At 39.4% G+C, this 25156-nt stretch overlaps 1 protein-coding gene across 18 annotated transcripts in view; it reads left to right on the top strand.

Moving 5' to 3' along the window:
- The window catches only part of gw (trinucleotide repeat containing adaptor protein gawky), a 172602-nt gene that overhangs the window by 86983 nt on the left and 60463 nt on the right, over positions 1–25156 (top strand). For 15 of the 18 annotated variants that reach the window (XR_011716097.1, XM_071689305.1, XM_071689300.1 and 12 more), the window contains one exon: positions 6254–6376. The exons of the other annotated variants lie outside the window; for them this stretch is intronic. Coding sequence is in view for 14 of the 15 variants with exons in the window: in XM_071689305.1 (XP_071545406.1) it covers positions 6254–6376 (123 nt within the window). In the remaining variant the exon portion in view is untranslated. The remainder of the gene's footprint in view (positions 1–6253; positions 6377–25156) is intronic. 18 annotated transcript variants of the gene reach the window in all.

Here is a 25156-nt window from a genome sequence, read left to right as displayed (position 1 = left end):
ACTTGCCCCTCTTTCCAAAACTCTTGCATTCACCTCCCCAACAACCCCATCCATAAACAAATTAAACAACCATGGAGACATCACTCACCCCTGCCGCAAACCTACATTCACTGAGAACCAATCACTTTCCTCTCTTCCTACACGTACACATGCCTTACATCCTCGATAAAAACTTTTCACTGCTTCTAACAACTTTCCTCCCACACCATATATTCTTAATACCTTCCACAGAGCATCTCTATCAACTCTATGATATGCCTTCTCCAGATCCATAAATGCTACATACAAATCCATTTGCTTTTTTAAGTATTTCTCACATACATTCTTCAAAGCAAACACCTGATCTACACATCCTCTACCACTTCTGAAACCACACTGCTCTTCCCCAATCTGATGCTCTGTACATGCCTTCACCCTCTCAATCAATACCCTCCCATATAATTTCCCAGGAATACTCAACAAACTTATACCTCTGTAATTTGAGCACTCACTCTTATCCCCTTTGCCTTTGTACAATGGCACTATGCACGCATTCCGCCAATCCTCAGGCACCTCACCATGAGTCATACATACATTAAATAACCTTACCAACCAGTCAACAATACAGTCACCCCCTTTTTTAATAGATCCCACTGCAATACCATCCAAACCTGCTGCCTTGCCGGCTTTCATCTTCCGCAATGCTTTTACTACCTCTTCTCTGTTTACCAAATCATTTTCCCTAACCCTCTCACTTTGCACACCACCTCGACCAAAACACCCTATATCTGCCACTCTATCATCAAACACATTCAACAAACCTCCAAATACTCACTCCATCTCCTTCTCACATCACCACTACTTATCACCTCCCCATTAGCGCCCTTCACTGAAGTTCCCATTTGCTCCCTTGTCTTACGCACTTTTTTTTACCTCCTTCCAGAACATCTTTTTATTCTCCCTAAAATTTAATGATACTCTCTTACCCCAACTCTCATTTACCCTCTTTTTCACCTCTTGCACCTTTCTCTTGACCTCCTGTCTGTTTCTTTTATACATCTCCTACTCAATTGCATTTTTTCCCTGCAAAAATCATCCAAATGCCTCTCTCTTCTCTTTCACTAATAATCTTACTTCTTCATCCCACCACTCATTACCCTTTCTAATCAACCCACCTCCCACTCTTCTCATGCCACAAGCATCTTTTGCGCAATCCATCACTGATTCCCTAAATACATCCCATTCCTCCCCCACTCCCCTTACTTCCATTGTTCTCACCTTTTTCCATTCTGTACTCAGTCTCTCCTGGTACTTCCTCACACAAGTCTCCTTCCCAAGCTCACTTACTCTCACCACCCTCTTCACCCCAATATTCACTCTTCTTTTCTGAAAACCCATACAAATCTTCACCTTAGCCTCAACAAGATAATGATCAGACATCCCTCCAGTTGCACCTCTCAGCACATTAACATCCAAAAGTCTCTCTTTCGCGCGCCTGTCAATTAACACGTAATCCAATAACACTCTCTGCCCCTCTCTCCTACTTACATAAGTATACTTAAGCATATCTCGCTTTTTAAACCAGGTATTCCCAATCACCAGTCCTTTTTCAGCTCATAAATCTACAAGCTCTTCACCATTTCCATTTACAACACTGAACACCCCATGTATACCAATTTTTCCCTCAACTGCCACATTACTCACCTTTCCATTCAAATCACCCATCACTATAACCCGGTCTTGTGCATCAAAACCACTAACACACTCATTCAGCTGCTCCCAAAACACTTGCCTCTCATGATCTTTCTTCTCATGCCCAGGTGCATATGCACCAATAATCACCCATCTCTCTCCATCAACTTTCAGTTTTACCCATATTAATCGAGAATTTACTTTCTTACATTCTATCACATACTCCCACAACTCCTGTTTCAGGAGTACTGCTACTCCTTCCCTTGCTCTTGTCCTCTCACTAACCCCTGACTTTACTCCCAAGACATTCCCAAACCACTCTTCCCCTTTACCCTTGAGCTTCGTTTCACTAAGAGCCAAAACATCCAGGTTCCTTTCCTCAAACATACTACCTATCTCTTCTTTTTTCACATCTTGATTACATCCACACACATTTAGACACCCCAATCTGAGTCTACGAGGAGGATGAGCACTCCCCGCGTGACTCTTTTTGTTTCCCATTTTTAAAAAGTTAAAATACAAGGAGGGGAGGATTTCTGGCCCCCCGCTCCCGTCCCCTCTAGTCGCCTTCTACGACATGTGAGGAAATTGGATATATTAATCTTTAACTCCTATGAATTATTCAAAACACATAAAGACAGTGTTTATCAATTATCATTTTTGATTATCTACTATAATCTACCTGGCTTGTCATTGTATATGACCAACCCCCTTTCATTATTGTCTGCCTAGTCATTATCCTAGTCTGATTCAGGCACCCATTTTATCAACCAACTCTTAGGGAAGGATGGACAGCTGGGTTGACTGTGGGCTGAATGCTCAGCCAGGATTCAAACTATTTTATATTTATTTCATATTTTATTAGATATAACAGAAGTGGGGCTCCCACCATTATTTGGAAATTTGTTTCACATCCAAGCTTATGTATCACACTAAGATGACATAAGCTTTACTGATCATTTCAAAGTTCATTGGACCCATTGGGAAGATTACTGTGTGTACTTAGGTATTGAAATTGAATACTCTTTTGTTGTACAGTCAACAGTGAAGCAAATGAAAGTAAATTAAAGCACAGAAGCACTTGAGCCAAATTTATGGACTAGAGCATATGAAATACTTTTAGGATTTGAAGTTGAACTCTACAATTTGGAAGAAAGAGAGATATACATACTGATATGTGGCAGTAAAATAGAATGTGCAAAGAACAATGTTTGGACCTGAAATCAGCTTAGCAAAGTTGGTACTTAATCATTGAATCAGGTGTATCTGGGAACATACTTAATAGGTACCAGGTGAAAATATCTGAAAGTTCACCAAGGAAACTGGAATGCTTATTTGATACAGTACCAGTAGAACTAAGATACTTAGTATTACAGTAGAATTACTGAAAATAGGATTAAACACATGACAATGCTGTATGAACCTTACATAGATGATAGTACCTTAGGAGTAGCTACTGAGAAAAACATCATTATCCAACAAGCAAGACGTAAGTAGAGGAGAAACAGTGCTACCCATCAAGCAAGATGAACAGTAATTCTTGCACACTAACCCAACCGTCATGGCAGAATCTAGCCATACATACTCATAGTGAGGGAGTCTCTCTCTCTCTCTCTCTCTCTCTCTCTCTCTCTCTCTCTCTCTCTCTCTCTCTCTCTAACCCTGATATTTATGTTTTCCACTATTTGACGAAGTTTATGATGTGCTCCCAATCCCTGTTCATAGTTCTTGTTCGTACTACTCACACCTCATAAACTGCGATTCATAACACGTTCAAGGTAGTTTCACACTTATTACCTGCACTCCTCCTGCTCCATTACATCATGGACATTCCTTATCCATACACACCTTTGATACATCGTCACATCTTTAATCAGACTCTCCTTTTCTCATATCACCCTTACAACCCAGCACATTCTTACACTCTCCACACTTAATACATTGCACACACTTGGCGCACTTCATGTTACATACTCCAGTCACCCATGTCCCTTCTTTGCCGATTAACACACACACACACATAAACACACACATGCACACAGACAAAAGCATACATTAATTTAAGAAGTTTAATGTATGTAAAGAAGGTTAAAAAAAAAAAAAGATACCAAGAACATTAAACTATCTCCCCATGCAGTTCAAATTGGTAATTGTACACACACACACACACAAACACGCACACATACACACGAGACAGAGCCCCATAAGTGTTAAAATCCTACCTTGTACAGTTTGAGTAGGAAATTACGTATACACAAACATGCAGGAATGTGTATGGGTGCCTGTTATAGGCTGGGGTGTGTGCGAGTGTGTGTGTGAATACATACATACATAGGAGTAAAGACATGTGTGTAAAAGAGTTTCCCCATGGTACACAAATAGTAATTGCACACATGGGCTCGAAACCTGGGTGTGGCATTTGGTGTACTTCCAACCCAGTTGTTTGTCCTCCTGTCAGGGAGGGCTGATCAATAAGTGTTTAGGCAAGGGTGTGTGTACTTGTATATATGTACGCAAATATAAGAGTGAAGACGTGGTATGTATATATTCAGGATAAAGAGACGAGGCTGCAAGAATGTAAAACTTTCAACACACAAATGATAATCGTGCACACACACACATACAGCGTACAGAAATTTAAGAAGTTGTATGGTGATAGAGAATGTTCAAGTGTACAATTCCCTTCCCATAATGTACACTCAGTTACACACACCGACACAGATGCTTACGTTTTAGCTAGTCCATTGCACTTGGAATACTAATGATTTTGAACACAGGGGATGCCTGTGTATGTGAGTTGGATGCCCATGCTTCACTGCTGTATGTTGCATGCAAAAAGGACCTGTTTAGTAAGGCAGCAGAGTGCAGCAATGCTGTCTTGTAGCTTTTGCTAATTTTTCTTGCCATGCATATCACGTTCATTACTGATTTCAGAAATGTGAAAGATGAGAGAGAAAAGGAACATTATGGTGGAATGAGAATGTTAAAAAAGGCATTAAGAGAGAAATGGATGGAAGGAGAAATGTAGCAGGGAGTTACAAGTGAGGAAGGTAGATGGAAATTATGCTGACATAAAAAGAATAGTTGGTTGTATATGATTTTTTGAAAGAGGACTGAGAAAGGGTTTGGGGAGGATTGCAATATCAGTTTGATAGCCATCAGGAAAAGATGTTTTATTGGAATAGTTTTAAAAGAATGGAATGATCTAATAAGATTAGAAATGTATCTGGTAAACTTCTGTTTGAGCCATGGTAGGAGTACTAGTAGGAGATGCGGAATACTCCAAAGAGCAGGAGTGGTTTGTATATGCACATGGATTAGAGAGGTGAGCTTATTGAGTTAGAATTAGCTTTGAAATTGAAGAAGTGAAATATAGTGTGGCCCATTAGAACAAAGAGTATGGTAGAAAAATATTTTTGAGAACTGAAAAGATAAGATGTGGCAGAAAGATTTGGGTAGGGAGGATAATAGGAGGAAGATGGTCATGTGGAATGATAGATTAAATGTTAGATAAGCAAGAGTATGATATCTCTAAAGGTGTTGTGAAGGTATTTGATAGAGGTGACAGGAAGGGATATTAGAATGTGTTGAAGTCAAGCTGTTGGAAATAAAGGGTTTTGTAGAATTATATAGAATAAGTAGAAGAGGAAAGATTAGGTAGCTTAGTGTTGAAGTTTGGAGAAAACAGTTGTATTTTTATGATTGTAATATGTATGTTTGGAGTCATATTGGAGGATAATGAAAGCAGTATAGATAACGAACTAAAGTCAGAAGATGACTGGAGTATTGATACATATGCAGATGGTGCTGTGATAATGTTTAAGGCTTTAAGATACTGTGAAAGGTTAAGCATAAGCTTAGAAGCCTGAAAGTGAAAGCTAACAAATGCAGAGTAGTCTTGTTTTGGAGGAAAAATGTGAAGTGCAAAATATAGTTAAGTGTTAGAGGTTGATTTAGGAGGTTTATATTTTGAGTATATTCTGTGAGAGAATTGGTAGCTGAGAGGTAGAATGTTGTTTATTGTTCAGAAGTTTGTTGGAAAGTCCCATCTCGGGTATGAAAGGAAGGCATGGGTTTGATATACCAGAATGATGGATAGTTCTAAGGGGAGGAACTTAATTTTAAGGCTTGGATATGAAATCATATAAGCAGGATTGCAAATGGGAGTACAGAATTGGAAAAGGAGTGGCTGAAAAATACTAAAGATGGGTTTTGAGATTATTTAGGCATGTGATAAGGATGTTACGGGTTTTGAGATTATTTAGGCATGTGGTAAGGATGGTTACTAAATGACTGATAGGGGTAAATATGATAACACTTGGGGTGAGGAAGTATGTTGGAGATTTGTGGTCAGATATAGAGTGTATGTAGAATGCTGACAAGGAGATTCTACCAGACCAGCCCTTCTGTGTATTGGGAGACTGCGTCTTAGATATCGGCAGGCAGTTACTTGTACCGTTTTATAACTTGTGCAATGCAAATATAGGGAAAAGATCTCCATTTTATATATGACCTTTAGTTTCATTCAGGAAGATAAAATTATGTCTTTCTATTATCTGTAACTCCATTCCCATTTACATAGGGTGGATCAAGTGCATACAGCCTCGCAGCTCATTCACACATACCCTCAACCTATGTCCAGTGTGATGAAGTGAAACAGTTCTTCCAGACTACTACAGCACTTCATAATTATTCACCTTGCACAGTAAGTTGAGTTGTCAGGTGAGACTTGCGTCTCTATTTACCCTTCCACTTTTACACGAACACCACCACAAAATGAAATCAGTCACTCTCATGGCATCTTCATCTGAATTGCCCCTTAGCACAAACTGTGCACTCACTCAAGCCTGATTTCTTTTTATGATGTACATACTCTTCTACCTAAGATGCTCTTCACAGTTCTTTTGCTATTCATCTTCCAAGGAGTTTGCATGGCCAAGCTGTATTTTATTTCTAATATTGCTTCACTCTATTATGTCCATTCTTTACATGATCTGTGCTCTTGTTATATTATTGGGGTTATCCATATCAGCAATTCATTTATCACATATATATATATATATATATATATATATATATATATATATATATATATATATATATATATATATATATATATATATATATATGGATTTGTATGTAGCATTTATGGATCTGGAGAAGGCATATGATAGAGTTGATAGAGATGCTCTGTGGAAGGTATTAAGAATATATGGTGTGGGAGGAAAGTTGTTAGAAGCAGTGAAAAGTTTTTATCGAGGATGTAAGGCATGTGTACGTGTAGGAAGAGAGGAAAGTGATTGGTTCTCAGTGAATGTAGGTTTGCGGCAGGGGTGTGTGATGTCTCCATGGTTGTTTAATTTGTTTATGGATGGGGTTGTTAGGGAGGTAAATGCAAGAGTTTTGGAAAGAGGGGCAAGTATGAAGTCTGTTGGGGATGAGAGAGCTTGTGAAGTGAGTCAGTTGTTGTTCGCTGATGATACAGCGCTGGTGGCTGATTCATGTGAGAAACTGCAGAAGCTGGTGACTGAGTTTGGTAAAGTGTGTGGAAGAAGAAAGTTAAGAGTAAATGTGAATAAGAGCAAGGTTATTAGGTACAGTAGGGTTGAGGGTCAAGTCAATTGGGAGGTGAGTTTGAATGGAGAAAAACTGGAGGAAGTGAAGTGTTTTAGATATCTGGGAGTGGATCTGGCAGCGGATGGAACCATGGAAGCGGAAGTGGATCATAGGGTGGGGGAGGGGGCGAAAATTCTGGGGGCCTTGAAGAATGTGTGGAAGTCGAGAACATTATCTCGGAAAGCAAAAATGGGTATTTTTGAAGGAATAGTGGTTCCAACAATGTTGTATGGTTGCGAGGCGTGGGCTATGGATAGAGTTGTGCGCAGGAGGATGGATGTGCTGGAAATGAGATGTTTGAGGACAATGTGTGGTGTGAGGTGGTTTGATCGAGTGAGTAACGTAAGGGTAAGAGAGATGTGTGGAAATAAAAAGAGCGTGGTTGAGAGAGCAGAAGAGGGTGTTTTGAAGTGGTTTGGGCACATGGAGAGAATGAGTGAGGAAAGATTGACCAAGAGGATATATGTGTCGGAGGTGGAGGGAACGAGGAGAAGAGGGAGACCAAATTGGAGGTGGAAAGATGGAGTGAAAAAGATTTTGTGTGATCGGGGCCTGAACATGCAGGAGGGTGAAAGGAGGGCAAGGAATAGAGTGAATTGGAGCGATGTGGTATACCGGGGTTGACGTGCTGTCGGTGGATTGAATCAAGGCATGTGAAGCATCTGGGGTAAACCATGGAAAGCTGTGTAGGTATGTATATTTGCGTGTGTTGACGTATGTATATACATGTGTATGGGGGGGGGGTTGGGCCATTTCTTTCGTCTGTTTCCTTGCGCTACCTCGCAAACGCGGGAGACAGCGACAAAGCAATATATATATATATATATATATATATATATATATATATATCCCTGGGGATAGGGGATTAAGAATACTTCCTACGTATTCCCTGCGTGTCGTAGAAGGCGACTAAAAGGGGAGGGAGCAGGGGGCTGGAAATCCTCCCCTCTCATTTTTTTTTTTTTTTTTTTTTTTAATTTTCCAAAAGAAGGAACAGAGGGGCCAGGTGAGGATATTCCAAAAAAGGCCCAGTCCTCTGTTCCTAACGCTACCTCGCTAACGCGGGAAACGGCGAATAGTTTAAAAGAAAAGAAAGATATATATATATATGTATATATATACACACACACACCATGTGAAATATTAAAGGTTTTCTATCCATGCAGATGAGTTAGTGAGTACTCTGTCATGTTGGCTTAATCAATACATAAGCTTTTGAACCTCAATAGATAAAGAGTTGGATTGGATACTCCGTCGTGGAGGTTTGTAAAACTCTCAGTGCCTAACTTAACTTTCCCATTCACTTAAGATGTTTAAGAACTCTTAACTTGCCTCCTTTTAACCTCGCCCTCTGCTTTCCTACGAGTTAGAACAAATTACATTTCGTAAGTGCTCTGAACTTTGATGGCATCCAGTACCTCCCTTCTGTCATAGCTTATTCCTACTCGAATTCTGTAAGATTTGTAATTGCCCAATTTCATAAGTGCTCTGAACTTTGATGGCATCCAGTACCTCCCTTCTGTCATAGTTTATTCCTACTCGAATGCTGTAAGATTTGTAATTGCCCAAGACGTGTTTTTTCTTGGTTAAATACAAAAGTCTTTACTAATATCCTTCATAAATCCTCTGTTCCCAGTGTTATATGGATTTAGTAATCCTGTATTCTTTATTGATGAGAATCTTACCATAAACTTCATAAAATGTGAGATTTCTCACTCTTTTACTTTTTACTAATTCTCCCTAATTACATTTTAGATACATCTATTCTCGTGCCCAGTCATCAGGTACAGTACCACTTTTTTCTTGTCTCATACACTCCATATCCATGTTACTGATGTTTTCCTTAAGCTACTCCGTCTTTTAACTACAACTACCTCTTGTTTCTTAACTTTATGTTCTCTCTCTCTCTACCTCTCATAACCTTCATTGCTCTGTAGCAGTCACACCTTCATTTTTCATACAAACATTTCTGCAATTCATTGCTTGAGTCTACTTTCCCTGGTTTAGCTCTCTCTTTTGGTACCGAAATGTGGGAAATTATACCTACTTATCTTTTGCCCTTGTTCCTACATCAGCAGTAACCTTGAAATGTTGATTTTCGAGAAATGTAGAGCCCCTATTTTCAGTCTATCTAATTCTTTAGAAATTGCCCCTGTGGAAGTCTTAAAGAATTGATATCAGTGATGCTCCCATGGTTAACAGTCCATATGTGAAAATATTTTAATTGGTTCATATTTTATTAAAAAAAATTTTTTCAAGATGTGTTTTCTCTCTATGATGTTATGATCTCGTAAGATTATAACTGATTTGGCAATTTACTGTGTTCAGATTCTTTTTGGTAGAGAAGTATGCAGGTTTTAATTCTGTATTTGGCCAGATAGTCAGCAAATAACATTATTAACTTTATAAAGAAATACATAAAGCAAATTATTTCTGAATCTATGTTAGAGCATCATTGTTTTTACTTCGATTCTCTTTTCCTTCAGAATATACTATATTAGCGAAAGCATTTTGTTGTGTTGGTGTCACTACCATTCCACCAAGTTTCACAGGTTTTGTTGAAAGAATAAAATCATGCATTCCATGATGATGCCACCCAAAGTAATGTTCATTTTAGAACAAATAATTGTGGGAAAGATAAAGTTGTAGAATTGGGTTAAAGAGTTAATATATCTTGTAAGTGAAGATATATTCAGCATAATGATTTGTTAGAATTTCTTACAATGTTATGCATTTTTGGTGAAACATATTACAAATTATTCTTTAAAACTGCAAGTTTATATCAAATGCACAGTTTGATACAGCTTTAATGTATTGTAAATATGGCAAACCTTTCACAGCAAACATTAAAACAAATTTTTATCTATTTATTGAATATATCAATTTCAATTTCTATCTGAAATTAAACTTTGTATTATATCAGTGTGCTGTATGTATATAACATCCTCACAATGTATGAAGAATGTTTTATACTGGCTCACTGTTGTTGTCAATTTATCTGAAGAGTTCTAATGGTCATCACTTATTTGCTGACTGGCTTTGTGACAATTTACCCACGTCGTATGGCAGATGAAAGAATCAAGTTTGAATCGAACAGCCATTTTGGCCACCAGAAGCAAAGTCTAGTCCCATACTTTTCTGCACTCGACATTATAGCTTGTAGGACTTGAAGTTTGGGAAACCACACTTTCTTTTGATAAAACGCTTAAATTGATAGTATATTGATCACTTTAAGTGTCTGTTCCTTATTAATTAATTTCATAATGACCACTTTAGGTGTAACAGCAAATGAATTATCATAAGGATCTGTCATTCATTCAACAGAACACTTTTGTTGTGAAACTTATGTCGTCTGTTTGTGTAGGTGATGTAACTTATGATGGTGACACATTTTATATGCCATAGGGTCAGTGTATCAGATTGATTTCTTTCAGCACCTTTTCGGATCTGTTGATTTTAGCAGCTATTTGAAGCCTTTCATATGCATGAAATGTCAAACTGACTGAGGGGAAGACTGTCTTTCTTGGTTTTGTCATGTTTTTTTGGATTTGCAGGTCATGCACATAATGTGGCTTTGATCTCATAAAACTTGCTTTTCTGGAGGCATTTCATCAATGTCAGCATAAGACAATGGGGCCTGTCTCTGCAGTATTAATCTGCTCTGTGGTCACTGTTAGTGTAAACTTGATAACTTTTTCTGTGTAACACCACCACAGTTGATTATTGAAAGGGTTTCCAGCCCACAGACGCAAATGACGATAGTTTCCCAGATATTCAGTTTCTCTTGGGACAGAGAATTCGACAGAAGCAATTTCTTGTTTGAGGTGCCAGTTGAACATTTGGAGTTGAAGAACTCGTTCTTATCTAATGGCATACACCAAGTCTACTCATGCAGAAGCAGAAGCACTTACACATTCAAAGCACTCCACCATAAGATAAAAGACTGACACCAATACAAGGCTTAGAAAAAAGGAAAGCATAAGGTAGGTAGAGGATGTGTGGATCAGGTGTTTGCTTTGAAGAATATATGTGAGAAATACTTAGAAAAGCAAATGGATTTGTATGTAGCATTTATGGATCTGGAGAAGGCATATGATAGAGTTGATAGAGATGCTCTGTGGAAGGTATTAAGAATATATGGTGTGGGAGGAAAGTTGTTAGAAGCAGTGAAAAGTTTTTATCGAGGATGTAAGGCATGTGTACGTGTAGGAAGAGAGGAAAGTGATTGGTTCTCAGTGAATGTAGGTTTGCGGCAGGGGTGTGTGATGTCTCCATGGTTGTTTAATTTGTTTATGGATGGGGTTGTTAGGGAGGTAAATGCAAGAATGTTGGAAAGAGGGGCAAGTATGAAGTCTGTTGGGGATGAGAGAGCTTGGGAAGTGAGTCAGTTGTTGTTCGCTGATGATACAGCGCTGGTGGCAGATTCATGTGAGAAACTGCAGAAGCTGGTGAGTGAGTTTGGTAAAGTGTGTGGAAGAAGAAAGTTAAGAGTAAATGTGAATAAGAGCAAGGTTATTAGGTACAGTAGGGTTGAGGGTCAAGTCAATTGGGAGGTGAGTTTGAATGGAGAAAAACTGGAGGAAGTGAAGTGTTTTAGATATCTGGGAGTGGATCTGGCAGCGGATGGAACCATGGAAGCGGAAGTGGATCATAGGGTGGGGGAGGGGGCGAAAATTCTGGGGGCCTTGAAGAATGTGTGGAAGTCGAGAACATTATCTCGGAAAGCAAAAATGGGTATGTTTGAAGGAATAGTGGTTCCAACAATGTTGTATGGTTGCGAGGCGTGGGCTATGGATAGAGTTGTGCGCAGGAGGATGGATGTGCTGGAAATGAGATGTTTGAGGACAATGTGTGGTGTGAGGTGGTTTGATCGAGTGAGTAACGTAAGGGTAAGAGAGATGTGTGGAAATAAAAAGAGCGTGGTTGAGAGAGCAGAAGAGGGTGTTTTGAAGTGGTTTGGGCACATGGAGAGAATGAGTGAGGAAAGATTGACCAAGAGGATATATGTGTCGGAGGTGGAGGGAACGAGGAGAAGAGGGAGACCAAATTGGAGGTGGAAAGATGGAGTGAAAAAGATTTTGTGTGATCGGGGCCTGAACATGCAGGAGGGTGAAAGGAGGGCAAGGAATAGAGTGAATTGGAGCGATGTGGTATACCGGGGTTGACGTGCTGTCAGTGGATTGAATCAAGGCATGTGAAGCGTCTGGGGTAAACCATGGAAAGTTGTGTAGGTATGTATATTTGCGTGTGTGGACGTATGTATATACATGTGTATGGGGGGGGTTGGGCCATTTCTTTCGTCTGTTTCCTTGCGCTACCTCGCAAACGCGGGAGACCGACAAAGTATAAAAAAAAAAAAGAAAATATATATATATATATATATATATATATATATATATATAATGGGTGATTTGAATGCAAAGGTGAGTAATGTGGCAGTTGAGGGAATAATTGGTATACATGGGGTGTTCAGTGTTTTAAATGGAAATGGTGAAGAGCTTGTAGATTTATGTGCTGAAAAAGGACTGATGATTGGGAATACCTGGTTTAAAAAGCGAGATATACATAAGTATACTTATGTAAGTAGGAGAGATGGCCAGAGAGCGTTATTGGATTACGTGTTAATTGACAGGCGTGCGAAAGAGAGACTTTTGGATGTTAATGTGCTGAGAGGTGCAACTGGAGGGATGTCTGATCATTATCTTGTGGAGGCTAAGGTGAAGATTTGTATGGGTTTTCAGAAAAGAAGAGTGAATATTGGGGTGAAGAGGGTGGTGAGAGTAAGTGAGCTTGGGAAGGAGACCTGTATGAGGAAGTACCAGGAGAGACTGAGTACAGAATGGAAAAAGGTGAGAACAATGGAAGTAAGGGGAGTGGGGGAGGAATGGGATGTATTTAGGGAATCAGTGATGGATTGCGCAAAAGATGCTTGTGGCATGAGAAGAGTGGGAGGTGGGTTGATTAGAAAGGGTAGTGAGTGGTGGGATGAAGAAGTAAGAGTATTAGTGAAAGAGAAGAGAGAGGCATTTGGACATTTTTTGCAGGGAAAAAATGCAATTGAGTGGGAGAAGTATAAAAGAAAGAGACAGGAGGTCAAGAGAAAGGTGCAAGAGGTGAAAAAAAGGGCAAATGAGAGTTGGGGTGAGAGAGTATCATTAAATTTTAGGGAGAATAAAAAGATGTTTTGGAAGGAGGTAAATAAAGTGCGTAAGACAAGGGAGCAAATGGGAACTTCAGTGAAGGGCGCAAATGGGGAGGTGATAACAAGTAGTGGTGATGTGAGAAGGAGATGGAGTGGGTATTTTGAAGGTTTGTTGAATGTGTTTGATGATAGAGTGGCAGATATAGGGTGTTTTGGTTGAGGTGGTGTGCAAAGTGAGAGGGTTAGGGAAAATGATTTGGTAAACAGAGAAGAGGTAGTGAAAGCTTTGCAGAAGATGAAAGCCGGCAAGGCAGCAGGTTTGGATGGTATTGCAGTGGAATTTATTAAAAAAGGGGGTGACTGTATTGTTGACTGGTTGGTAAGGTTATATAATGTATGTATGACTCATGGTGAGGATTGGCGGAATGCGTGCATAGTGCCATTGTACAAAGGCAAAGGGGATAAGAGTGAGTGCTCAAATTACAGAGGTATAAGTTTGTTGAGTATTCCTGGTAAATTATATGGGAGGGTATTGATTGAGAGGGTGAAGGCATGTACAGAGCATCAGATTGGGGAAGAGCAGTGTGGTTTCAGAAGTGGTAGAGGATGTGTGGATCAGGTGTTTGCTTTGAAGAATGTATGTGAGAAATACTTAGAAAAGCAAATGGATTTGTATGTAGCATTTATGGATCTGGAGAAGGCATATGATAGAGTTGATAGAGATGCTCTGTGGAAGGTATTAGTAATATATGGTGTGGGAGGCAAGTTGTTAGAAGCAGTGAAAAGTTTTTATCGAGGATGTAAGGCATGTGTACGTGTAGGAAGAGAGGAAAGTGATTGGTTCTCAATGAATGTAGGTTTGCGGCAGGGGTGTGTGATGTCTCCATGGTTGTTTAATTTGTTTATGGATGGGGTTGTTAGGGAGGTAAATGCAAGAGTTTTGGAAAGAGGGGCAAGTATGAAGTCTGTTGGGGATGGGAGAGCTTGGGAAGTGAGTCAGTTGTTGTTTGCTGATGATACAGCGGTGGTGGCTGATTCATGTGAGAAACTGCAGAAGCTGGTGACTGAGTTTGGTAAAGTGTGTGGAAGAAGAAAGTTAAGAGTAAATGTGAATAAGAGCAAGGTTATTAGGTACAGTAGGGTTGAGGGTCAAGTCAATTGGGAGGTGAGTTTGAATGGAGAAAAACTGGAGGAAGTGAAGTGTTTTAGATATCTGGGAGTGGATTTGGCAGCGGATGGAACCATGGAAGCGGAAGTGGATCATAGGGTGGGGGAGGGGGCGAAAATTCTGGGGGCCTTGAAGAATGTGTGGAAGTCGAGAACATTATCTCGGAAAGCAAAAATGGGTATGTTTGAAGGAATAGTGGTTCCAACAATGTTGTATGGTTGCGAGGCGTGGGCTATGGATAGAGTTGTGCGCAGGAGGATGGATGTGCTGGAAATGAGATGTTTGAGGACAATGTGTGGTGTGAGGTGGTTTGATCGAGTGAGTAACGTAAGGGTAAGAGAGATGTGTGGAAATAAAAAGAGCGTGGTTGAGAGAGCAGAAGAGGGTGTTTTGAAGTGGTTTGGGCACATGGAGAGAATGAGTGAGGAAAGATTGACCAAGAGGATATATGTGTCGGAGGTGGAGGGAACGAGGAGAAGAGGGAGACCAAATTGGAGGTGGAAAGATAGAGTGAAAAAGATTTTGTGTGATCGGGGCCTGAACATGCAGGAGGGTGAAAGGAGGGCAAGGAATAGAGTGAATTGGAGCGATGTGGTATACACTAAAACACTCATGACCTTTACATTATGTGCAAACATATTTGGGTAGGATTCTATACCTTTAGGCAAGTCACTGATATAGATCAAGAAGATTAATTGTTTTAGAACTGAACATGGCGATTCTCTGCTGTTCACACCACCCCTTTTGGAAAAGGCTTCTCTAACATGCATCCTTTGTTTGCTCCTACTGAGATAATCTATTCATTGACTCTCATCACTTAAACATTCTGTTAATTAGATTTATATATGCTGTCTGAAGTAACAATGACCTCAGTCATTTTATTCTGGTCATCTTCCACTCATATTCAGAAAGTACTTCTTTACTTCTTTTTTTTTATAATAAGTTTCTTGATTGTTATCAGGTTATGGTCCCAATTTGCACAATTCTTACATCGTGCAGAGAACTGTTGACTTTCAGTGTCATTTGAAAATTTAAATGTTGTGATCAGGTCTGCCTTCACTTTTCTCGTTTCCTACTTGGTAAATTTAAAGTCTTTACCCTTACCATGTTATGTATTTCTCTTGATTTAAGTACCATTTTTGTTGTCCTTCTCTGGAATTTTTTTCTATTAGCTCTTCATAAGGTGTGGTGATCAATCTTGTGAAACTTATTCTGGTTTTTACTTCCTTATGCAGGATATGAACAGCTTGCCAAATATTTCCATATCCATCCATTTTTGCTAGCAGATGATATTTCCCCTTAACTCTTCTTGTAATGTGAGACTGGTGACAGATTAGGGATGACGTCGACCCCCAACTTAATGACCCAGGACTCGGTTTCATATCTAAAATCTCCAAATTTGCTGATATTAATCTAGAAAGTAGAGCTGTAAACAGGTGGTTCTGCAAAATGATTTAAAGAGATCATAACTTACTAGCAGAGTGGTCAGACAGATGGCAAATGATGTTTAATGTAGACGAGTGTAAAGTTATGCACTTTGGAGACAAGAATATGTTACAAAAACAAACTAATCAGAAACTTTCTAGCTAAAGTAAATGAAGAAAAGGGCCTTGGAAATCTCATTAGCAACGGTCTGAAATAAACTAAACATTGTCAAGCAGCAAGTAAAAAGAAGGCAATCATATGTTAGGTTTCATAACCGGGAAAGATCATAAGACACCAAAAACAGTGCTCACACTTTATAATTCTCTGATACCACACCTTGAATATGCAGTCCACTTTTGGTCCCCAAACTGTAAAGATGATGAGGAAAAATTAAAGCAAGTAGAAAGACACATGACAAAATGATCTCATCCCTTAGAAATCTGGCATACAAAAAAAAAGGCTAAAATTACTGGATCCCATCTCCAAAAACAGTGCTCACACTTTATAATTCTCTGTTGATACCACACCTTGAATACGCAGTCCACTTTTGGTCCCCAAACTGTAAAGATGATGAGGAAAAATTAAAGCAAGTAGAAAGACACATGACAAAATTGATCTCATCCCTTAGAAATCTGGCATACAAAGAAAGGCTAAAATTACTGGATCCTTTCTTCCTCAAAAAATGTAAACTTTGCAGCAACTTAATCCAGGTGTTCAAAATTCTGAACGAGTTCGATAAAGTTGATCATGAACATCTTTTTGAAATACAAGAAAATACGGTTACCAGGACAAATGGAATAAAACTCAAAGTGAAAAGCTTCTTTTCCAATAGGTTTGTTGTGCATTAAAATAAGTTACCGTCAGATGTAGTGAATGCTAAGACTAAAGATACCTTCAAGAGTCATTTAGACAAATGTTTTATATATTCAGGTATACTCTTTAGAAAGACACCAGAAATAAACTGTATTAATGACACTGGTAATGGGGACACTAAAAGACTAATGTGAAGCAATAGGGAGTCGATGATTGCTTAAAGAAATGTTGAGCAGAATTACATTTTTAGTCAAATTATATATTTTTTTCCAGACAACTCAGTTGTGGGCCAGTCAGGCCTCCTGTGGTCTGTCTTTTTCGTGTAAACTCATGTAAACTTCATTCACTTAGTCATATAACTTATTTATAGTTAGATGATTTTATTAAAGCCTTCTTTCTTTTGTTCCATCCTATTTCTTTACATGAACTAATGTTGAATTTCATCTTTCATATATTAAATTAACTTTGGAACCTATGTATTTCCCTTTGTAAGTTGATGCAGTCCTCCATGCTTTCACTTCATGACATTAGCTTCATATGCATTCATATTCAAGTAGGATTCTGTACTCTCAGGCAGTCCTTTTTAACAGTTCAAGAAGAGTAATGGTCCCTGAACAGAAACCTGTGGCACTCCACAGGGCATCTCGATACATTTGGTGAAGGCTGCTATGACGAGTATCCCTTGACCTTTTTAATGAGATATGATTGTATATCCATTGAAGTTTTCCCATTATTCCTGCCTATTGATCCAGCTTTTTATTAAGCCTCTTTTGTGGTTCAGTATTAAATGCTTTCTAGCAATCCAAAGTCCATCCAGCCTTCTGTTTTGTTTAAGATAGAGCTAACTCACTCAAGGAAATTTACGAATTTTATTGCACTTGACCTCCTTTCCCTAAAAGTTTGCTACCTCTCGCTTAAGTAATTTCTCCTGTAAAAAGTCATCCATTTACTTTCTGATAATATTTTCTTGAATCTTACAGACCACACTCATGATTAAGACTGGTCTGTGGTTCACTGCTTATTCCTAGTAATTTTTCTTCTATCTATCTATATCTCTGATGCCTGTCCCCTCCAGGAACTTCCATCAAGGGGTGGCCACAGCAAAAGACTCTCCACTTATCGCTGTCCTTACGTGCCTCCCTTGCATACACCATTCCATGCAGTCGTCCACAATTTCTCTCTTCCACCCTATTTTCCCATGTTACAGGTGGTCTTCCACTCGTACCAACCCCTTTAATTGTGCTATCATACACTCTACTTGCAAACTCCTAGTCTTGCATTTTTTCCATGTGCCCAAACTACCTCAAAGTATTATGTTTCACTCATTCTTCCACTCCACAATGCACTCACTTTGCATTCTTTGCCGTACCACATCTCTCATACACCTTTTCATTTCTTTCTTCAATCCATCTAGTTACACTACATGCTCTTCTTAAATAGTTCATTGCCACAGTTTGGAATCATGACCTCTGTGGCCATGTTTTGGCTGTATAGGTCAGGGTTGGGAGGACTGTGCTGTCTCGTAATCTTCTTTTCACTTCCATGCTTACACCTCTATCCTTCATTGTTCTATCAAGGACCCAATGACTCTTCTGTCCTGTATTTCTCTCTAACTTATCTCTCTTTCCATATCACCACACTTGCCCAAGACAGCTCTTAGATACTTCTTCCGATCTTTTTCCCCCCATATCCACAGCACAGTATAGTACACTTTCTTTTTTCACTTTTGTTTTACAAAATATGTACTTTCCTTCCTCTGTTTCCTTTTGAACACCATTACTTTACTTTTGCCTGCTTTTACCTTCAATATTCTACACATACGCTCATCATAAAACACACTTAAAACCTTCTGCAACTCCTCTTTACTCTCAGCAAGTAATACAGTATCATCTGTAAACAGTCTTGCCACGAGCCACCATATCTCACTGCCACATTCCATCTCTACATCCTTTTTCCTTAGTTTTGCTTCCATCTTTTATCATTCCATCCATATATATATTAAAAAGCCACAGTTACATCACATAGCCCCGCCTCACATCTACATGTATCCCAAAACTTTTGCTCAGCTCTCCATCCATTCTTACATATGCATTTGCTTCTCTATAGAAGGCTTATCCTGGTATACTTTTCACTTTTACCTTGCAAATGCTGGCTGTCCAGAGAGATTTCTTTATCTTTGTCTCTGCAAATCTTAAAGTTCCTGTGCTCATTGACAAATTCTACTAAACTACTCTTTCCTCTAACCATTTCCTGTGTTTGAGCCTAGAGGTATCCATGTCCCATCTTTATCATTGTAATTTTTACAGAACATCTTGCATAAGCTTTGGTTTCTGGCTACTGAACTGTATTTCCCAGACTGTTACCATAGAAACTTCAGTTTTGTGTTTGTAGTTTCATCAATTACATATCATCTTTATATCATGTCTTACCACATCTATCTTGAAATCCTCATTGACAACATTGCCAAACTTGAGCATTAAATAATCACTTTTACCAGTTGGTGTATTGTAAGTGTATTGTAATAATTTTCTCAATATCCATGCAAATATGTGTGAAGATATAATATAGAAGTGATCTATCAGACCCTTCTAATGTAGTATGCTCATTGACCTGCTGGTGTAGGACATTTTCGTATTCATCATATAGATTTGTATTTTCCTGATTCCCATCACCATGATAATCCAGTTTTCCCCAGTCTGTCTTTCTGTATTTGAAATTCCCCATTACTAGGGTTCTGCCATCGCTGAGGAGTAAGTGTATTACAGTTTCATTTATCATCCTTACTGTTCATTCATTGATGCCACTGTATTAGATCTTTTCAAGTTATTAGAGAATTATATAATATCACACCTTTGCATTTCTTTCCTGTAGTTATTTTTTTTTTTTTTTTTTTTTTTTTTTTTTTTTTTTTGCCGCTGTCTCCCGCGATTGTGGGGTAGCGCAAGGAAACAGACGAAAGAAATGGCCCAACCCACCCCCATACACATGTATATACATACACGTCCACACACGCAAATATACATACCTACACAGCTTTCCATGGTTTACCCCAGACGCTTCACATGCCCTGATTCAATCCACTGACAGCACGTCAACCCCGGTATACCACATCGATCCAATTCACTCTATTCCTTGCCCTCCTTTCACCCTCCTGCATGTTCAGGCCCCGATCACACAAAAATCTTTTTCACTCCATCTTTCCACCTCCAATTTGGTCTCCCACTTCTCCTCATTCCCTCCACCTCCGACACATATATCCTCTTGGTCAATCTTTCCTCACTCATTCTCTCCATGTGCCCAAACCATTTCAAAACACCCTCCTCTGCTCTCTCAACCACGCTCTTTTTATTTCCACACATCTCTCTTACCCTTACGTTACTTACTCGATCAAACCACCTCACACCACACATTGTCCTCAAACATCTAATTTCCAGCACATCCACCCTCCTGCGCACAACTCCATCCATAGCCCACGCCTCGCAACCATACAACATTGTTGGAACCACTATTCCTTCAAACATACCCACTTTTGCTTTCCGAGATAATGTTCTCGACTTCCACACGTTCTTCAAGGCTCCCAGGATTTTCGCCCCCTCCCCCACCCTATGATCCACTTCCGCTTCCATGGTTCCATCCGCTGCCAGACCCACTCCCAGATATCTAAAACACTTTACTTCCTCCAGTTTTTCTCCATTCAAACTTACCTCCCAATTGACTTGACCCTCAACCCTACTGTACCTAATAACCTTGCTCTTATTCACATTTACTCTTAACTTTCTTCTTTCACACACTTTACCAAACTCAGTCACCAGCTTCTGCAGTTTCTCACATGAATCAGCCACCAGCGCTGTATCATCAGCGAACAACATTACCATTAGATATTGTCTGAATGGGCTATCCTTCATTATTTCATGAAATTTAAGGGTGTCTTTTTTATGATGAAAGCCAATCCTACCCATTCCTTTTCCTTCTTTCCCCCACCCTTACTTACTTATCATTCTGGGCAGAAAAGGTGAGATCTCACCTCTTTTATAAGTTTTGTTTCCACAGTTCTGACAATATCAGTTGTTGTCTCCCTGACACAGTCCTTGATTTTCAGTTCACAGTCATTGATTATTTATCCTTCAACATATGAATATATTACTTTTATTCATTACGACATACAGACTCTTGAGCTTTCACTTCAGTGCTGGCAAGGCTGCTCTGACCATTTACCTCCTTTGATGTTTACTGTCTCTTGTCTTCAAACTGTATTCTTTGCTCGTCTCCCTGTCTTTCTGTGATTTATCACATTTGATGAATACACTGATAAATTCTCCATTGTCTTTAAATGTCATTGCTTGCCAAAAGTACCTCCTGCCTTTTTTTAAATAACCCCAAATCAAACAAAACCATATTGCTTGGCTTTGACTCGTAAAACTTCTCCTTTCTTTTATAACTGAAATTTCATTTGACAATTCTATAGCTTGAAGTAATCTAATAATTTTTCTCTCCCTTTTCTTCCTCATATGGTGTATGATCATTTCAAACCAAAAATAATCTATGTTTGCATGTATTGACCTGCATTACTAAGCTTTCTAATTTTGGTGCACCTGCATTTCAGCTAGATCTTTCACTGTTTAATTGAACTGATGAAGAAATGGCTTCATTCAGTAGCATCTACTCTGTGACTGTCAAGTATAATGCACAGATTTAGAACCACTTCTCCATAATCAGGCCCAGCAGTCCTTTCCATTGTTTCCTCCAACAGCTTCATTTACCCTGATTCAGCCCATTAAGAGCATGTTGTCCTGGGTACACCACATTGCTCCAATTTGCTCTTATCCTTTAAATGCCTTGCACCTCTTTGCGTGTTCAGTTCCTGAACACTCAAAGCAAAGCATCTTTCATTCCATCCATCCACCTGGAACCCAATGAAAAACCAACTCTAAAAGAGAGGATGAATAATGGTGGTGATACTGGACTGGCTTGCACAAAATTACACTTTGAATGAAAAGTCACCTTTGGTGAGGTTGTATCATTGAGAGTTTAGTCTTGTCAAAACTTCAGACTTACAGAGGAGCCTGCATATCCCTGTTACTTGAAGTAGCATGGCTTTGAGCTGCAGGAGCTTTTGAAATGCCTGGGGGTAAACATGAATATGATATCAGGGTTGGGTAAAAGCCCATTCTCTGTCAGGGTCTCAGAGCGGGGCATGTAAGATTGATGTGTTACAACAGCAACCAGGGCATTATTTGTATGTATACTTTATAGGGAACTGATTATTGAATTTGTAATATTTGAAGTGTTTTTAGTCTTCTTCATATTCGTTAGAATCATGTAACATAAATCAGTTGTGGGTAAACTCATTCCAGAGTTAATGTATTGATGTTCCTGACTTACAGTTAGTGTCTGTTTTGTCCCTGTGAAGAGAAATTCAGTTTGAGATAAAATGCAATGTGTATGTATTTTTGTTAATCACTGTGTGCATCATTTATAATGTAATGCTTGATGCTTTCCAATTGGTTAGAAAGAAGGCTAAAGGTATTATTATATGAAAAGAAGTTCTTAATAATAACTTCATTATTGAAAATGTTATATTGAGGTGCAGGGATTTAGTAGCTTAAGAGATGTTGTGGCAGAAATGCTTATAGCTAACAGTTGCATGTCATGAAAGAAATATCAAATGACTGGGCCAGGTCACTTATCCTGCATGCTTTATCAGTCAGTTTAGCAGCATGCCAGAATCAAGGCTTTTACTCCGGCTCATGTTACGGTTAATTTAAAAAAATCTAATTATTAATGTTCCAAAAGTAATTATAATCTTGATACCAAGCGAAGCATGTGCTAAGAGCCTTGAGGATCAACCATATCCCACCTCATGCCTGGTATGAAAATTTAGTGAATTTGTGGTCCCTGAGGGTTTTTATTGAGGTAAGCATTGTGATGGTACCAGTTTGTACTTAAAACTGAGCATGGTGGCAGAATGATGACTGTTCAAACAGGCCACACACACACACACACACACACACACACACACACACACACACACACACAGATATATATATATTTTTATTATATATTTTTTTTATTTTTCTTTGTCGCTGTCTCCCGCGTTTGTGAGGTAGCGCAAGGAAACAGACAAAAGAAATGGCCCAACCCACCCCCATACACATGTATATACATACACGTCCACACACGCAAATATACATACCTGTACATTTCAATGTACACATATATATACACACACAGACACATACATATATACCCATGCACACAATTCACACTGTCTGCCTTTATTCATTCCCATCGCCACCTCGCCACACATGGAATACCATCCCCCTCCCCCCTCATGTGTGCGAGGTAGTGCTAGGAAAAGACAACAAAGGCCCCATTCGTTCACACTCAGTCTCTAGCTGTCATGCAATAATGCCCGAAACCACAGCACCCTTTCCACATCCAGGCCCCACACAACTTTCCATGCTTTACCCCAGACGCTTCACATGCCCTGGTTCAATCCACTGACAGCAGGTCAACCCCAGTATACCACATCGTTCCAATTCACTCTATTCCTTGCACGCCTTTCACCCTCCTGCATGTTCAGGCCCCAATCACTCAAAATCTTTTTCACATCATCTTTCCACCTCCAATTTGGTCTCCCACTTCTCATTCCCTCCACCTCTGACACATATATCCTCTTGGTCAATCTTTCCTCACTCATTCTCTCCATGTGACCAAACCATTTCAAAACACCCTCTTCTGCTCTCTCAACCACACTCTTTTTATTTGCACACATCTCTCTCACCCTTACATTACTTACTCGATCAAACCACCTCACACCACATATTGTCCTCAAACATCTCATTTCCAGCACATCCACCCTCCTGCACACAACTCTATCCATAGCCCACGCCCCGCAACCATACCATACCATATTTATTTATTTATTTATTTATCATAATTTGTCGCTGTCTCCCGCCTTAGTGAGGTAGCACAAGGAAACAGATGAAAGAATGGCCCAAGCCACCCACATACACATGTATATCCATACACGTCCACAAATGCACATATACATACCTACACATTTCAATGTATACATATATATACATACACAGACATATGCACATATACACATGTACATAATTCATACTTGTTGCCTTTATTCATTCCCGCCGCCACCCCGCCACACATGAAATGAATGAGACTGTTGTGAGGAAGTACCAAGAGAGACTGAGTGCAGAATGGAAAAAAGATGAGAGCAAAGGACGTAAGGGGAGTGGGGAGGAATGGTGTGTATTCATGGAAGCAGTGATGGATTGTACAAAAGATGCTTGTGGCATGAGAAGTGTGGGAGGTGGGCAGATTTGAAAGGGTAGTGAGTGGTGGGATGAAAAGTAAGATTATTAGTGAAAGAGAAGAGAGAGGCATTTGGCGATTTTTGCTGGGAAATAGTGCAGATGACTGGGAGATGTATAAAAGAAAGAGGGAGGAGGTCAAGAGAAAGGTGCAAGAGGTGAAAAAGAGGGCAAATGAGAGTTGGGGTGAGAGAGTATCATTGAATTTTAGGGAGAATAAAAAGATGTTTTGGAAGGAGGTAAATAAAGTGTGTAACACGAGAACAAATGGGAACTTAAGTGAAGGGCGCTAATGGGGAGGTAATAACAAGTAATGGTGATGTGAGAAGGAAATGGAGTGAGTATTTTGAAGGTTTGCTGTATGTGTTAGGTGATAGTGTCAGATATAGGGTGTTTTGGTCGAGGTGGTGTGCGAAGTGAGAGGATGAGGGAGAATGATTTGGTAAACAGAGAAGAGTTAGTGAAAGCTTTGCGGAAGATGAAAGCCAGATGGTATTGCAGTGGAATTATTAAAAAAATGGGTGACTGTGTTGTTGACTGGTTGGTAAGGATATTTAATGTATGTATGGCTCATGGTGAGGTGCCTAAGTACTGGCAGAATGCATGCATAGTGCCATTGTACAAAGGTAAAGGGGATAAAGGTGAGTGCTCAAATTACAGAGGTATAAGTTTGTTGAGTATTCCTGGGAAATTATATGAGAGGGTATTGATTGAGAGGGTGAAGGCATGTACAGAGCATCAGATTGGGGAAGAGCAGTGTGGTTTCAGAAGTGGTAGAGGATATGTGGATCAGGTGTTTGCTTTGAAGAATGTATGTGAGAAATACTTCAAAAACAAATGGATTTGTATGTAGCATTTATGGATCTGGAGAAGGCTTATGATGAGAGTAGATAGAGATGTTTTGTGGAGGGCATTAAGAATATATGGTGTGGGAGGCAAGTTGTTAGAAGCAGTGAAAAGTTTTTATTGCGGATGCAATGCCTGTGT

This window comes from Panulirus ornatus, chromosome 46 (assembly GCF_036320965.1).
Source record: "Panulirus ornatus isolate Po-2019 chromosome 46, ASM3632096v1, whole genome shotgun sequence".
NCBI lineage: Eukaryota > Metazoa > Arthropoda > Malacostraca > Decapoda > Palinuridae > Panulirus > Panulirus ornatus.
The sequence above is the reverse complement of the archived record's forward strand: the minus strand, read 5'-3'. Positions and strand labels throughout refer to the sequence as shown.